The sequence below is a fragment of the Octopus sinensis genome, linkage group LG2 (assembly GCF_006345805.1).
Source record: "Octopus sinensis linkage group LG2, ASM634580v1, whole genome shotgun sequence".
NCBI classification, from domain to species: Eukaryota; Metazoa; Mollusca; class Cephalopoda; order Octopoda; family Octopodidae; genus Octopus; species Octopus sinensis.
The window spans coordinates 83,354,660-83,371,010 of record NC_042998.1 but is presented as its reverse complement, the minus strand read 5'-3'; the positions used below and the strand labels follow the sequence as shown (position 1 = coordinate 83,371,010).

At 39.3% G+C, this 16,351-nt stretch overlaps 2 protein-coding genes across 2 annotated transcripts in view; one reads left to right on the top strand and one right to left on the bottom strand.

Annotated features, from left to right (window-relative positions):
• Nucleotides 1-10,427, bottom strand: part of LOC115232484 (FAD-dependent oxidoreductase domain-containing protein 1) — a 28,856-nt gene extending 18,429 nt beyond the window's left edge. Inside the window, exons 1-2 of the mRNA XM_029802383.2 lie at nt 9,918-10,427; nt 2,555-2,684 (exon numbers count right to left, since the gene is read on the bottom strand). Of these exons, the coding sequence (XP_029658243.1) occupies nt 2,555-2,684; nt 9,918-10,208 (421 nt within the window). The 5' untranslated portion in view covers nt 10,209-10,427. The remainder of the gene's footprint in view (nt 1-2,554; nt 2,685-9,917) is intronic.
• Nucleotides 10,428-10,674: 247 nt separating this feature from the next.
• LOC115223381 (angio-associated migratory cell protein) overlaps nt 10,675-16,351 on the top strand; it is a 38,033-nt gene continuing 32,356 nt past the window's right edge. The window contains exon 1 of the mRNA XM_029793894.2: nt 10,675-11,030. Coding sequence (XP_029649754.1) covers nt 10,913-11,030 — 118 coding nt within the window. The 5' untranslated portion in view covers nt 10,675-10,912. The remainder of the gene's footprint in view (nt 11,031-16,351) is intronic.

Below are 16,351 nucleotides of genomic sequence, written 5' to 3'. Positions count from 1 at the left end.
GGCAGTTTGCACACATGCATTGTACAATCTACTTTTCACGCTGAGCGAGAGGCTCTTTGTCACCAGTAGGAGTAGAAGCTTTCTAAACTTATTCTTATTCTAGTGGTAACACATTCTGAGCATCCACACCCCACTACTAACTTGGTCACCTAGGTAGCAGAGGCTATCAACTACTAGTTTCTCCCCATGGAGTGTGAGGGAATCTGTTTTCTGAGCATCTGTAGTATTTATTGCCCCTGTGCATCTGCCGCACACGAAAGCTGTCTTCTTGGTTAATTTTCCTTTGATGGTGCTGCACCTCTTATGTGTCCATAGCTTACACTGGGTACATCTTATGGAGTTTCTACCTACACCTTTTCTGCAGATCAAGTAGGGCCACCTACCTGGGGAGGGGTGATGAGTTCACCTTCCTACTTACTAGAACTTTGGTCTTTGCTACATTGACTCTAAGGCCTTTTGTTTCTAAACCTTGCTTCCATACCCGGAATTTCTTTTCTCATTCTGGTAGTGATTCTGCTATGAGGGCCAGGTCATCAGCATAGAGGAGCTCCCAGGGGCAACCAGTCTTGAATTCTTCTGTTATTGCCTGGAGGACTATGATGAATAAAAGGGGACTGAGGACTGAACTTTGGTGGACCCCTACTTCTACCTGGAATTCTTCACTGTACTCATTGCCAATCCTAACCTTACTACTGGCCTCTCTGTATAGGGCTTGTACAGCCCTTATTAACCGTTCATCAATCTCCAGTTTCCGCATCGCCCACCAGATAAGGGATCGGGGGACCCTGTCAAAAGCTTTCTCCAAGTCCACATTTCTCTCCTGTGATATCACAATTTTCTCTCACACAGTATCTTGCAATCTGAAATACCTCAGTTCTTTGGTCCTTACATCGCTGGACATTGGCAAACTTCTTCTTTTCCGCTTCACCCTTGGCTATGTATACCTGCTGCCCAGCCTCCCTTTTGGCTACCTGGTACAGTTTCCTGCTACCTTCCAGGCCTGTTTCTTTGTCTAATGGCTTTGTCCACCACCATGTAACTCTAGGTCTGGAAGGGACATTGCACCATCCGCAGACTTGGTCTGTGGCACTCAGCAAGCTGCTTATAGGAATTTCCAGGTACCTTCTATGTCCAGTGCCTGTAGCTCCTCCTCCCTCTCATCAAATTTCTTGATGAGGATGTCCCTAAATCTCTGACCATGTGAAGGATCCTTTAGCTTCCAAATCCTTCTTTTTTGGATTGGTCTGTTTCTTGGTATCCTTCTGGCCTCGAGCCTAAAGTCACTAATGACTAGCCTATGCTGGGGGTACATTCTTCCCCCAAGAGGGTCTTTGTAATTAAGAGCAACCCTGCGTCCCGCTGTCTGGTAAGGATGAAATCAATCTGGCTAGCAGTGTCCCCCTGATTGATAGGTTATCAGATGACTGTCTGGCTTCCTGTTACAGATTAAAAGGTTACATGTATCACAGAACTCCAGTAGCCTAGTTCCATCATTGTTCTGGGTGCCAATACCATGGCCCCTGTGTATCCCAGTGAACATGCCAGATTCCCGCCCAACATGCCCATTAAAATCTCCAGCAACAAAGATGAGGTCTTTACCACTTGTCTTTGAGGTAGCCTGTAGAAGGGTATCAAAAAAGTGGTCCTTCTGATCATTTGGTAGCTCTGCATGTGGGGTGTATGCAGAGATAATTGTAGCTGTGCTGTTCTGCAGGACTAGCCTGAGCTTAAGCACTCTATCGTATACCCTAACAACCTCTATGACTTTATCCACCCATTTCTCCACAAGGAGTATGCCTACACCCCCTACACCATCCATGTTACCTTGCCAGAAAACTTTATTCCTATGCGCCTTGCTTGTAAGGACCTTAGTTGAAGCTCCTCTCCATCTTACCTCTTGCATGCAGCATACATCAACCCATCTCCTTTCAAGCATCTGTGTATATATATTTACTACTCCTAATATCTTGACAATATTTATGACCACACCTAGCCATGAGCTGTCAGCTCACTCTTGCCCTTCATTCCAAACAGACACAGTCCTCTAGTCTTAGATTTAGTAGTTGATTAAATGACAAATAAATTAGAAATGAACCACAATCCTTTACAAGCTATGACCCCAGTAAGCTTTATGCTCTTCTTGAAAGTGTAGTCTATTCTTAGCTACAATAGTGACAACATAGATTTCTTCCATCTTCTTGCCCTGTTAAAGTATTTGAGAAAAATTATATTAATGTGTCTAACTAATTAAAATTCTATTTATTTGTGCAACTGATGATAGCCCTGCATTTAAATTGATGTAATGATTGCTTGAAATGGTCGTGCTGCATCACTTCTTGATATCCTGTTGCTTATTTTGATATATATATATGTATTCATGAGCATGTCTGAGTCCATTTCAGTGTGCATTTGTGTGTGTGTGTGTGTGCATGCGTGCATGTGTATGTGCATACATGTTATCCATCAACATCTTCATAAACTGACATTGCATCAATGCTTAAAGATGCCAGCAGTTAATAGATAAAAAAGAAAGATCAGAAATGTTGTCACTCACCTAAAACACTTAAATATTGCTTGATATTTCGAAGGAATTGTGAAGTAAACATTGAAAGCTTCACATTCTCAGGTAAAGAAAACTGGTGACGTAGTCCCCCACAGGACAATGCACTGGCAGCTCTTGTGTACTAAAAGTAAAAGAAAACATACAAATTACAGTCTTTATAGAGATTACAGGAAATTTTGTCATGGACATTTTTGCCAGAGAAAAATGAAACATGAGAAATTTCATTTTAGAAAAACTCACTGTAAAACAAAATATATCTGCAGCTAAAAGTATATTATTTGTGAAGCATTGTATGGGATTCTGATGCGTTTTAAATAACCTCACCGCATTATTTTAATGTTTGTTCTTGAAGAATGAGTAACCTATTTAATGCTTCATAAAACCTTTTATCATCATTTTTTTAATGTTAAAATGCTGATATAACAGGTTTAATCATTGCCCATGTGGCGAATATACCTGATGGAAAATTTTCTTACAGCAAAAATGTTTACAGCAAATTTCCTGGACACACTTTATAGAAAACCCAGAAAGCAAGGAGGCAGTTAGAAAAGTAGTCAGTAACAGGTGGGTCCCTGGGATGTTCTCAGAGGGCTTCAGACCTTTTCTATTTGTGGGCCATTAAGCAGTTGGCATACTTTTAGGTCATCTTCAATGTCGTTTAATATTTGCTTATACAGGTATAGGCATGTCTGGGTGGTTAAGAGGTTTATTTCTCAACCAAGTGGTTTCGGGTTCAGTCTCACTGAATGACACCTTGGACAAGTGTTTTCTACTATAGCTTAAGGTTTGTGAGTGGAGATTTGGAAGATGAAAACTGAAAAACTTGTTGGAGCCTGTCAAACTGTTCAACCCATGTCAGCATGGAAATATGGATATTAAATGATGATGATTTTATATATATACATGCATATATATATATATATGTTGATACCATAATGATATCAGTAGGGCAGCTGATGATGGAGAACACCTAGCATCATAACAGCATAATTTTGAAATATCTATAAAACTGTCAAAAGCTTGTTTATTTTTATGGTTTTTGATTTATTATTAGTGTTGCTTAATATGCTTTGCTAAAATTACTGTTACTTTTCAGATATTATTAGAAAAAGATAATTAAAATTCATTAAAATGACAGATCTATCGGACTTTCAAAGAGGTCAAATTGTTGGTGCTCGTATGGCAGGCACTAGTGTAATGAAAACAGCTGAAATGTTTGGTGTATCAAGTGTATCAAGAAGTACTGTCTTGAAAGTAATGACAGCCTTTGAGAAAGAGGAGAAAACCTTCTCGGCGAAACAAAACTCCAGAAGAAAACCAAAACTTTCAGGTAGGAACTGTCAGACTCTTATGCGAATTGTTAGAAAGGATCACAAAAGTACAACCCCCAAAATTACTGCAGAGCTTAATGACAACCTCAAGAACCCAGTTTCCACAAAAACTGTCTGCTGGGAGCTGAACAAAGTCGAATTTCACAGGGTGGGGTGGGGCTGCTATCTGAAAACCACTACTTTCAAAAACAAATGTTGCAAAGCATTGAGTGGAGTAAAAACCTACAGAATTGGTCCTTAGAGCAGTGGAAGAATGTTATTTTCTCAGACGAGTCATCCTTTAACTTAATTCCAACCATCAGCCAAGTATACGTGTGGAGACAGCCAAAAGAAGCATCTGACCCAGACTGCCTTCTTTCAACTATTAAACATAGAAGAGGATCTGTGATGATCTGCGGTGCTATATCTTGGAAATCTGCCAGCCCAATGGTTTCCCTTCATGGCAGAATTAATAGTCAAGACTATTTAAGCATTTTATCTATCAAATTCATCCTATGGTTGTGGAACTGTTCCCAGAGGGAAACACAATCTTTCAGGATGATAATACACCAATTCACACAGCTAAAGTTGTTAGTGAATGGCACGAGGAACATTTTAGTGAAGTTGAACATCTTATCTGGCCACCACAGTCCCCAGATCTCAATATTATTGAACATTTATGGTGCATTTTAGAAAAACAAGTAAGGAGTCAATATCCTCCACCATCATCACTATGAGGACTGGAGACTGTTTCAGCTGAAGGATGGACAAAAATTCCTTTGGAAACAATTCAAACTTTGTATGAGTTCATACCCCATAGAATTTAAGCTGTAATTACTGCTAAAGGTGGTCCTACCCCATATTAAAATAAATTTGTTTGAAATTTTAAGTTGTTTCCATTATTTTGTCCAACCCCTGTATATCATCATCATCATCATCATCATCATCATCATTTAACGTCCGCTTTCCAGGCTAGCATGGGTTGGACGGTTCAACTGGGGTCTGGGGAGCCCGAAGGCTGCACCGGGCCAGTCAGATCTGGCAGTGTTTCTACAGCTGGATGCCCTTCCTAACGCCAACCACTCCGAGAGTGTAGTGGGTGATTTTATGTGCCACCGACACAGGTGCCAGACGAGGCTGGCGAACAGCCACGCTCGGATGGTGTTTTTTATGTGCCACCGACACAGGTGCCAGACGAGGCTGGCAGACGGCCACGCTCGGATGGTGTTTTTATGTGCCACCGACACAGGTGCTAGATGAGGCTGGCGAACGGCCACGATCGGATGGTGTTTGTTACGTGCCCACAGCATGGAGGCCAGTCGATGCGGTACTGGCTACGGCCACGTTCAGATGGTTTTCTTGTGTGCCACCGGCACTGGTACCACAAAGATACAAATTCCATTGATGTTCATCTATTTTGATTTGTTTTGATTTTCACTTGCCTCAACAGGTCTTCACAAGTGTCACAAGAAGGAAGGTATGCACAGGTGGACTGACTACGTCCCAGGTAGGGGCCACGGGTTATGGCCTGACTAGTCATATTTCTTTTTCTTTCTTTTTACTTGTTTCAGTCATTTGACTGTGGCCATGCTGGAGCACCGCCTTTAGTCGAGCAAATCGAACCCAGGACTTAGTCTTTGGAAGTCTAGTACTTATTCTATTGATCTCTTTTGCCGAACCGCTAAGTTACGGGGACGTAAACACATCAACATCGGTTGTCAAGCGATGTGGGGGGAGGGGGACAAACACACACACACATATATATACGTCAGGCTTCTTTCAGTTTCCGACTACCAAATCCACTCACAAAGCTTTGGTCGGCCCGAGGCTATAGTAGAAGACACTTGCCCAAGATGCCACGCAGTGGGACTGAACCCGGAGCCATGTGGTTGGTAAGCAAGCTACTTACCACACAACCACTCCTGCGCTTATATATATATATGTGTGTGTATATATATGCATGTATGTATATATATATATATTATATATATATGTACATACATATTTTTAGAAGGCTGATTGTTTTGACCAGTCAGAGAGTGACCACAGATTTCATACCCATAAGACACTTAGCTGTATAAACAACTCGTCTGGTCAGAGGTACATAACCTCTCAACAACTGCAGGGAGGAAAACATCATAGTCAGTTTTTTAAACAAAAAATACACCAGGAGCGACCCTACAGGTAGGGTTTCAGGCAGGATGGTGTTGTGCTCCTTATATTTGTTCAAGCCATGGTGGCTCACTAAGTTGGTGATGTGGTCCTATTAGATGAATGAAGAATGCCAAGCTTGTAACAAGAAACATCTCAAATGAGGACATTGACTACTTTCCTGGAGTTTCAAAAGCTCCTTGGGTCAAGTGAGTTTTTCAGGATTCTTGCTCTCTCTGCTCAGCTAAGCTTACATTGTTTACTCCTGCTGATATATGACCCCAGTTGTTCAAGGAGCTTCCATTTAATAATGTATGGTAGCTCTCCTCTTTTAAATACCATAAGTAGTTGGCCAGGGATGTGATGTGCCTCTTGGGTATCCTAAAAGAGAACCTGTGGCTGTTTAGACACTGCTCAAAGGGACCACCTGTAGAACCGACATATTTCCATGTCTCTGCAATGGATGTGTTACAGCCGCTGTTGTCGCTTTCCTTAACACTGGGCTCAAAGTTGTTTCCACAGGTGTTGTTGCTGGAGTCATTGCCATTGCTGCAATTCTTGGATGTGATGCCTGGTGTTGTCATTGCCACTAGTGTAGCCACCATTGCTGGATGCATTGTTGGCATTATTGTTGCAGTTGGTATTGCTGTCTCTGCTGCTTAAACACTGCCATTGCTATTGTTTTCGATGGACATGTCATCAGTGCCATTACTACCTATGCTGCTGTTCTGGTTGCCAGAGCTGCTCACCACCTCAGCCTCATACATGACCCCCTCAGCTTTGCATCGTCCCCACCTACCAAGCAGTCACTGTATACCCTACATGAACATCCTGCTTCTGCTTGTGGTTTAGTGGTGGTCACTAATATTTTCTTAATGCTGGGCATGCAACTAAAAGAGACCCTTCAGTTGTGTCTATTAAACAGATATCTGTATCTATGTGACTGTGTGAAGTGTTTGTCTGCCAATCTAAGGAATATTCTTCCCATACAGATCTTGATGTTGAGTGAAAAGGGTGGGCCAAATCAAATGACTTTATAGTGCTGCTTTTCTTTGCAGGTGCTAGGGCCAGGCATGTTGGAGATGCAGACCTTAATCTCTCTGGAAGCCAGAGCCTCATTGTAATTGGGGGCAGCAGCATCGAAAATCTCTTGATTGGAGGATAGATTCGAAATCCTCTTGCTGACACCCTTTACTTTGTTTTTGAACACGATAGCGGGGGTGGCAGGAGGCTTGGTTCGCTGTAGGTCCAACGTAACATTTAAAAAGTTCACAATGGTAAGGTTGGTCTCGATTGAAATCTTGAGTCCCATGGAGCTAAGGATGCTAATTAGGTCCTTCCTAAGCCTATCTAGAGTATGTCCATTATCTCCTATAGAGATAGCCTAAGCGTCATCTCTGTACTGACCAAAGAGGACTAATAGGAACCACTCTTTAAGGTACGTGTGCATGAATATATATATATGCACATACGCACACACATACATATATACATGCATATGTGTATGCGCTGACACGCAAATATTTTGATGAGTTTTAAAGGCATAACCGATGACCAATGTTATTAAGATTAAATATCTATGCTACGTTAAACTCCTGATTAGATATTTCACACTTAACCTTCCATGTACATTTGTTTCTATAACTTTACTTATAAAACCATTTCGTTGGCAATATTTCAGTAACTTTTACTGATTTGATGGTTTTATGAATATGAAATAATTGAAATGAATGGGTAAATGAAGGATTCGAAATATTAATAATTTGTTTTCTGTAATAATTTCAAATATAACCAAGAATGCGTGTAACTGTTTTACGGACAATCATAAAGGAAAAAAGAAACTAAGAGTCCTAAATACATACATAGTAGAGTATAACATCTGTGTGTTTTTAACATGGAAATGGGATAAGAACAAGGTTAAAAGAGTATGTTGTTTTCATTATAAATTTGTGATTTAATACAACGTATAAAGTATCATTTTTACTTTTGCTGAGGACTTTCTATCAAATAATGTAGCCGGTTTCGCTTTTGTCGATGCTTTTCAATTATCTAAAGCTTTTAGTTTTGTAAAGGTCCACTATTTGTGTTCTGTAATTGTTTATTTTATCGATTTGCTGTTCAAATATACAAACATACGGTGATTTGCTTCCAACTAAGCGCATGAGCCAGGCAGTGGTCGGGCACTGGCCAAAAATTCTTGCATTATATACGAACAATATTTCCTTCATTTCTTGAAGATTCTCATTATTATATCATTATTATCATTAGAATCGTTAACACGCCGTGATAAATGATTAGTGGTATTTCGCGTGCTTGCATGTTCTGAGTTCAAATTCCACTGAGTTCGACTTTGCTTTTCATTCTTTCGGAGTCGACCAATGGAGTACTGGTGTCGATGTAATCGACTTAACCATCCCCCCCCAAATTCCAGGTCTTGCGCCCATAGTAGAAAGGATTATTAATCCTTTCAGGGTCGATAAAATAAGTACCAATCAAATATTGCGGTCGATGTGATTGACTTTCAACCTCCCCTCAGATTCCAGGCTTTGTGCTTTCAGTGGAAAGGATTATTATTATTATTATTATTATGTGAGAGAGCAGTGCATGCCATCAAAGTGACACTGGGGTAAAATATACGAAGCCCAGTATACCCATCATGACTACCCGTCTGATAAGGGTACATGCATCACAAACTATATGTGCGCGACATGGTGATCTCATATCAAGATAAACAGCACATGACCTTGCAGGTGGGGTCCAGTTAGAATTTTCTTCTGGTCGAGTAACCTATCTCACTCAAAAGGTCCCTGAATAAGGGTTGTTTAAGGGTGTTGACTGAAACACCCATGTTTCCAGAGGTGAATTATTCAAACCGCTAAGAATCCCTCTCAACACATGGCTATGATACTCCCCCACTACTTCTGCTTGTGATCAGAGATGCACATATCATCAACCACTAAGGGACATGCTCAAATGGTTACGGTCAAACAACTGAAAAGCAAATTTGTGGTATTGAGCAGAATATTTGCTGTAGCCCATATTTTATACCAAGACAAAACAATGTACATGATAACACTTCCAATCAGTTTAAGATCAGATGCCATGAAAGCCACTGCCTGGTACTGCATCAGGGCATTTATTATTATTATTACTACTACTACTACTATTATTGCTGTTGTTGATATCGCTGTTTTGAGAAGATGAAATGAAAAGTTTGCAAATTTGAAAAGAATGCTGAAATTTACAAAAGTGAAAACAGTACGCTATTCTCAATAATTGCTACATTGAGCACTGTCTTGCACGAACGCATCAGTAATTGAGCACATTAGCGCTTAGAGTGCTACTGATTGAGGCAAGCTCCAGTCGGGCTGAGTTAATAGTCTGGATTCGGTTTTTAGTTAAATCTCACTTTAATTACACTACAAATGCTCGTGGGGATGGAAAGTCAGTTTCCTATGCCATATCTTTCTCTCCTATATACAATCAATAATATCGTGTAATAAATAATAATAAACAACTTCGATCCGAAATTTGGTCGTAAAAATTCCACTTCACTTTTGCCGTACCCTGACGTAGATATCCAAGTCGGTTCCCTTGGTAATATATACGTAAAATACTACAGTATCAAGCATCACAAAATTCACTGGATACGGGAGGCTATTTTCATTGACAGGTGCATTAGATAACTCTGTTACATACGTACATACATACATTACTTATAGTATAATGTTTTGCTTTCTGTAATTCGGTGTTTTAATTTTTTAAATGGTGATGGGCCACCTAGTAAATACCCCTCTATAACCGACACTTTAGCTGTGAATTCTTAAAAAAAAAAAACAAGTGACATGATCCCAATATACCCAACAAATCAAACAAAAAAAATCAATTCTTACCGATGGATCTCTTTCAACAACAGTAATTTCATAGGCTTTCGGATTTCTTTGTTTGAGCCAATAAGCCACAGACGATCCCATAAGCCCACCCCCAATGATAACAATATCAGATTCTCGGGGTACTTTCTGCTCCGGTATTTCCAAATTACCATCTTTAATCGATTTAAATTCGTCCTTCAAGATCTTCCACGGCGATCTATGACTTCCCGCAGCAGAAAAATGTGGTACTGGAGGCTTGTTGCCGTTTTTAGTGCTGCAGTAACACCTTACAAGTAATTTTCGAGCGAACATCTTAAGTTCTGGTCGCTTTTTAATTGCTTGTGTTTATGCACGTTCTCAATACGCCTTCAACTTTGTATCGCTTAACTTTGATAAGATGAAGAGAACTGTTGACTAGCTGATTTTCGTAATCAGGGTGATTCGCTTGACGTTGATTAAATTCATGAGTGGTACTTGTGAGAGTAATGAAAAATACTTCCAATCAATGAAAAATAAATAACACAGCGTGGCGAGCACCGGTTAGGTAGAGTTACGCAAAGAGTTCACACACCACAAGTTAGGGAGAGTTACGCAAAGAGTTCACACAATCACAACGTCCTCTAAACAACGATGGAGCCTCTATGTGGTCTCTGGCTCTGCTAGAAACAGCAGCTAAATCTCTTTAAAATTACACCATACCATATTATGATTTCAGAATCTAGATACACTGTATTTGAAAAAAAAAAAAAAAAGAAATCAAGATCGTTACATCAGGAATGTCTCGATCATGGGTCTACTTGATCGGAGATGACGAAGACCGTCGCCTGCGCCACCACCGCCAACGATAATAAAAACAAAATTAATAACAACAACTGAATTATAAACATAAAAATTGAATAAAATATGAAAAAAAAAATTTGAAAACGTCTTTAAATTTTATTAGAGCAATACAATAGATTGTTTAGTCTTTTTTTAATATCGGAACTATATTTGACTCCACACCGTACTAAACAGATATGGAGAATAACCATGTGAACGAAGGGTTAGAAGAAATTGAAGACGAAATTGTAAATATAAACGAAGAAGACATCGATCGAGTTATCGATGTCGATGATAATGAAGAAGACTTCAATGGTACACCATTATTTTTGTTATCAGTTCACTCGATCTTGTCTTTGTCTTATGTTTATTTTATAAGTTTTAACGTGTTTCAGGACACGTGTTGCCATTCAAAGTTTGTTTCAAGTTATTTGTGCTTTTTAAAGAAATATGTTACACCTTAGCGTTACCTTATTAACTTTGGACATTGTGCCAATGTAAAAGAAAATGAATGGCGAAAGTAAAGAATAAGTACACCCAGTGTTAGGGTTAGGGTTTTTGTTACGCCGAAAACTTGGTGGGGGGTACGTATTCTTTACCTCCGCTTTGAATTTAATATTTCCAACTATAATTTTTTAAAAAACAAAGCATATAATCATATTTTCTGCTGGCGACCAATAAAGTTATGAGGGGTTTCTAAAAATATGGCGCGCCTTCCTTTCCAGGGCACCATGAAAGTGAAAGTACTTATTTTGTTAAAATTCGGTGTTTTCCAGGTAAAAAAAAGTGAGACTGTTTCCTACAAAATGAAATTTGAGGGACTTAATCTCGGTGCCGACTTACATTACTAATTAACTTGGGCAAAGAATAGTTATTAACTACCCAAATGTAGCGAGTGTTAATAAAGAGCGACTACAGTTTTGCCCACAATAACACTTTATTAACCTTTTTTAAAAATATCATAGCAGCATCCTATAGATAGATTACATTCTTCAGTTTACATCAGAGTAATTCCCTGTCACTTCTCTAAATGCTGGTGCCTTACTGTTTGGGATCCATTTACAAATAGATAGACTAAGTCACTGACTATCAAATGTGTTAGGCAGACACATCATGATGTTGATGAGTCCCTGTCTATATTTAAACAACATTTTTATTAATTTAGCTACTAAACTGTTGCTCTTGCTATGCATCCAATAATTACATTTTGGAATCTAAAATTGATTCAGGTCTATATTTAAGAGATGAGGAATTATTTAGGTTAATATAGGGCGTAACAAATATCAGAAAATCAAAAAAAAAATGTGTGTAATAGGTGTAAAACAACTTCCTATGAACGAATATGAAAAAAAAAATTCGCGCACGCGAAAGGGGGTGGGGGAGAGGCCTCGGAAAATTCACATCGGGAAGTTCCGAAAGCGTCTGAGGAGCTGACCCGGGCACCAAAACAAAAAAAAATAGTGTAATATGTGTAAAACAACTTGCTCTAAACGAATATGACAAAAAAAAATGCGCTCTCGCGAAAGAGGGGTGGGGGAGAGGCCTCGGAATATTTATATCGGGAATTTCCGAAAGCGTCTGAACCGGGCACAAAAACAAAAAGAAAAACAGCGTAATAGGTGTAAAACAACTTGCTCTAAACGACTATCATGAAAAAAATGCGCGCTCGCGAAAGGGGGGTGGGGGAGAGGCTTCGGAAATTTCACATCTTCAGTCCACGGCCTTTAAACTAAGAAAAAATAGTGTAATTGGTGTAAAACTACTTGTTCTAAACGAGTATCAAGAACACACACTCACACATGAATCATAAACTCCGTATTTCGCAAAAAAAAAAAAAAAAAAGAGAAGAAATTCTGGAAAAAGTGAAGAAATGTTGGATCTCCGCCATGTGAATCAAAATACGTGTCAGAAACATCTTGAAATACTACAGAAATTATGTTACGAAAATGATAATGTATACATACCTCTTTGAGTGGTCCATCGATAATGATGATAAAGAAATGAGTTGGATTTGAACTCAGAATATTGACTAACACAACTACATACTACAAGACTCAAAATATTCAGCCAAGTCACCACCCTTTAACTAGCAATAATAATAACATCAATAACATAACAGCCAAAAGATTTATTTGTTCTGAAAATAACAATCATAGTAAATAAATATGTTCTTTAATATTCACATTCATGTGCACAGTTAAACACACTTACATACAAACAGTCACGCATGCATAATACAGAACGGAACACATAAATGAAGGATGCATTACTTAGTATATATTACATCAAGAGAATTTTGATTAATAAGTCAAATATGCAAATTATAAAGATAATTAATTGCTTTACTAAACAGTGTTGTAAAGGTGAAAAAATAAATTTGGGAAAAAAATACACGCCAAAACTAATTAATAAAGGATAATTAGGGAAGGATTGACACAAAATAATAATTTTTTCTGTCTCTTTTTTTCTGATATATGCATCTTAATAAGTGAGAAGAATTGCATATATCTGAACTATTTCAAAGAAAAGCATAAATTTAATGTTTAAAATAGCTTTAACCAAGGAATGAGATCCAACATTTCTTCACTTTTTCCAGAATTTCTTCTCTTTTTTTTTTTTTTGCGAAATACGGAGTTTATGATTCATGTGTGAGTGTGTGTTTTGATACTCGTTTAGAACAAGTAGTTTTACACCAATTACACTATTTTTTCTTAGTTTAAAGGCCGTGGACTGAAGATGTGAAATTTCCGAAGCCTCTCCTCCACCCCGCTTTCGCGAGCGCGCATTTTTTTCATGATAGTCGTTTAGAGCAAGTTGTTTTACACCTATTACGCTGTTTTTCTTTTTGTTTTTGTGCCCGGTTCAGACGCTTTCGGAAATTCCCGATATAAATATTCCGAGGCCTCTCCCCCACCCCTCTTTCGCGAGAGCGCATTTTTTTTGTCATATTCGTTTAGAGCAAGTTGTTTTACACATATTACACTATTTTTTTTTTGTTTTGGTGCCCGGGTCAGCTCCTCAGACGCTTTCGGAACTTCCCGATGTGAATTTTCCGAGGCCTCTCCCCCACCCCCCTTTCGCGTGCGCGAATTTTTTTTTTCATATTCGTTCATAGGAAGTTGTTTTACACCTATTACACACATTTTTTTTTTTGATTTTCTGATATTTGTTACGCCCTATATTAACCATTATTTACAGTTGTCCCCATCTTGTTTGTTGTTAACACGTTTCGGCTGATATACCCTCCAGCCTTCAGCAGGTGTCTTGGGAAAATTTCGAACCTGGGTTCTCATTCCTAAAGTATTTTTCGATGTTGTTGTTGTTGTTGTTCAGGTCACTGCCTGGAATTGAACTTGGAATCTTGGGGTTAGTAACCTGCGCTCTTAACCACTACGCCAGGTAGTGACCTGAATAATAATAATAATAATAACAACAACAACACCATCGAAAAATACCTTAGGAATGAAAACCCAGGTTCGAAATTTCCCCAAGACACCTGATGAAGGCTGGCGGGTATATCAGCCAAAACGTTGTGTTAACAACAAACAAGATGAGGACAAATATCCGTCAGCTGTAAATAATGTGAATAATGTAAAATTGATTCATTAAAAAATAATCTTATAGTTGTGTGGTTAAGAAGCTTGCTTCCCAAGCATGTAGTTTTAGGTTCAGCTCCACTGCTTGGCACTTTGGGCATGTTTCTACCACTATCGACCCAAGCCAACCAAAGCCTTGTGAATTGATGTAGTAGATGGAAACTGACGCCTGTCGCACGTGCATATGTACCTTGTCCTGACATCATATATTAATTGTAAATGAGCACCACTGCCATACAAGCGATTTTCCAGTCTTCCATGAGGAAATACTACCTTGCATGGAAACCAGTGAGGGTTGGCGACAGGAAGTTCAAATTCCATCTATGTCAGCTTTGCCGTTCATTCTTCTGAGGGCAGTAAATAAAATACCTGACTAGAATAACGGACTGGTGGAGTTGTTAGAGTATTGAATAGCTGACTGGCACGTAAAAAGCACTATCCAAATGTGGTTGATGCCAGTACCCCCTAACTGGCTCTCGTGCCAGTGGCATGTAAAAAGCACTATCCAAATGTGATCAATGCCAGACTGTTCAGTAGGTAATTGACACCCGTAGCTAACAGCTGCTTCTCTCCCAGATTGTGAAAGCTTACCATAACGCTTAATCTGAATACAGTGAAATTTTTTATGGGCACATATGGATGAAGTTGTTTTGAAGAGTTCCCTTGTTGGCTCATCTACGAGATCTTATTGCTGTTGTTTAACCCCAGGTCAGCTCTGATTAAGCAAACCTATGATCAGAGATGTTCCAGCAATTTGTCTCTTTGTATGCCTTGGATTACATTGTATGTGTCCATCATCATCATCGTTTAACATTCGTTTTCCATGCTGGCATGGTTTGGACGGTTTGACTGAGGTCTGGAGAGCCAGTGGCTGCACCAGGCTCCAATCTGATCTGGCAATGTTTCTACAGCTGGATGCCCTTCCTAACGCCAACCATTCTGTGAGTGAAGTGGGTGCTTTTTACATGTCACTGGCACAGGAGCCAGTCAAGCAAGCCTGGCATTGATCGTGTTCAGATAGTGCTTTTTATGTGCCACCCAGTCAGGAGGTACTGGCATCAGCCACGTTTGGATGGTGCTTTTTGCGTGTCACCGGCACGGGGTACTGGCATTGCCCTAGGGAGTAATTTAATGAAATTTAGCTGCTATTTCTAACAGATTGAAGGATCATGTAGAAGCTTGTTTGTGTGAGGTTAGTCACATGGATTAGGGCTGTGGAAAAGAGTAACATAGTCAGGCCTAACAGGATTTTGATTCAAAACATGAACTAAATACTGCAAGACAATTAATCCTGTGCCATGTCACTCTTGACACCTTGTTACCCTAGACCCATGAAGTGATGGTGGGGGCTGTTTGAAGTTGCTTGGCTAAAAATAGCAGTCAAATCTTACTCTACATCACACCCTACTGTCTTACAAAAGGACATATTAACTGTTAATATGGACTTAGATATACTATCTGATCAGATGTGATGGTCATGGCTGGAATGTCTTTGATCACAAGTCTGCTCATTCAGTGTTGACCTTGAGCTAAACAACAACAGCTTGCTCCTCTAGTTAAACAAGACAACCTATGTGTGGTCACTCCTCATCATCATCATTGTCATCATCTTTCTGAAATCTGCTTTTCCATGCTGCATGGATTTTTTATATGGCCAGATGCCCTTCCTGTCACCAACCCTCACCTATTTTCAAGTAAATTAATATTTCCCCTTGGCTGAACATGTTTTCACAGAATATTGGAAATTAACTTTTATGCACAACAGTCATATGATGTCAAGATAAGGAGACACTAACACACACACACACACACACACACACACACACACACACACACGACAGGTTTCATTCAGTATCTGTTTATCAAATCTATTCTCAAGCCCCTAGTTGGCCCAGGGCTATAATAAAAGACACTTGTCCAAGGTGTTGCACAATGGGATTGAACTTGTGACCTTGTAGTTAGGAAACAAACTTTGTAACCACATAGCTATGCTTGTGTCTATTGGTCTGAAATGCTAGAAATAGTAATCAATCAAATCTC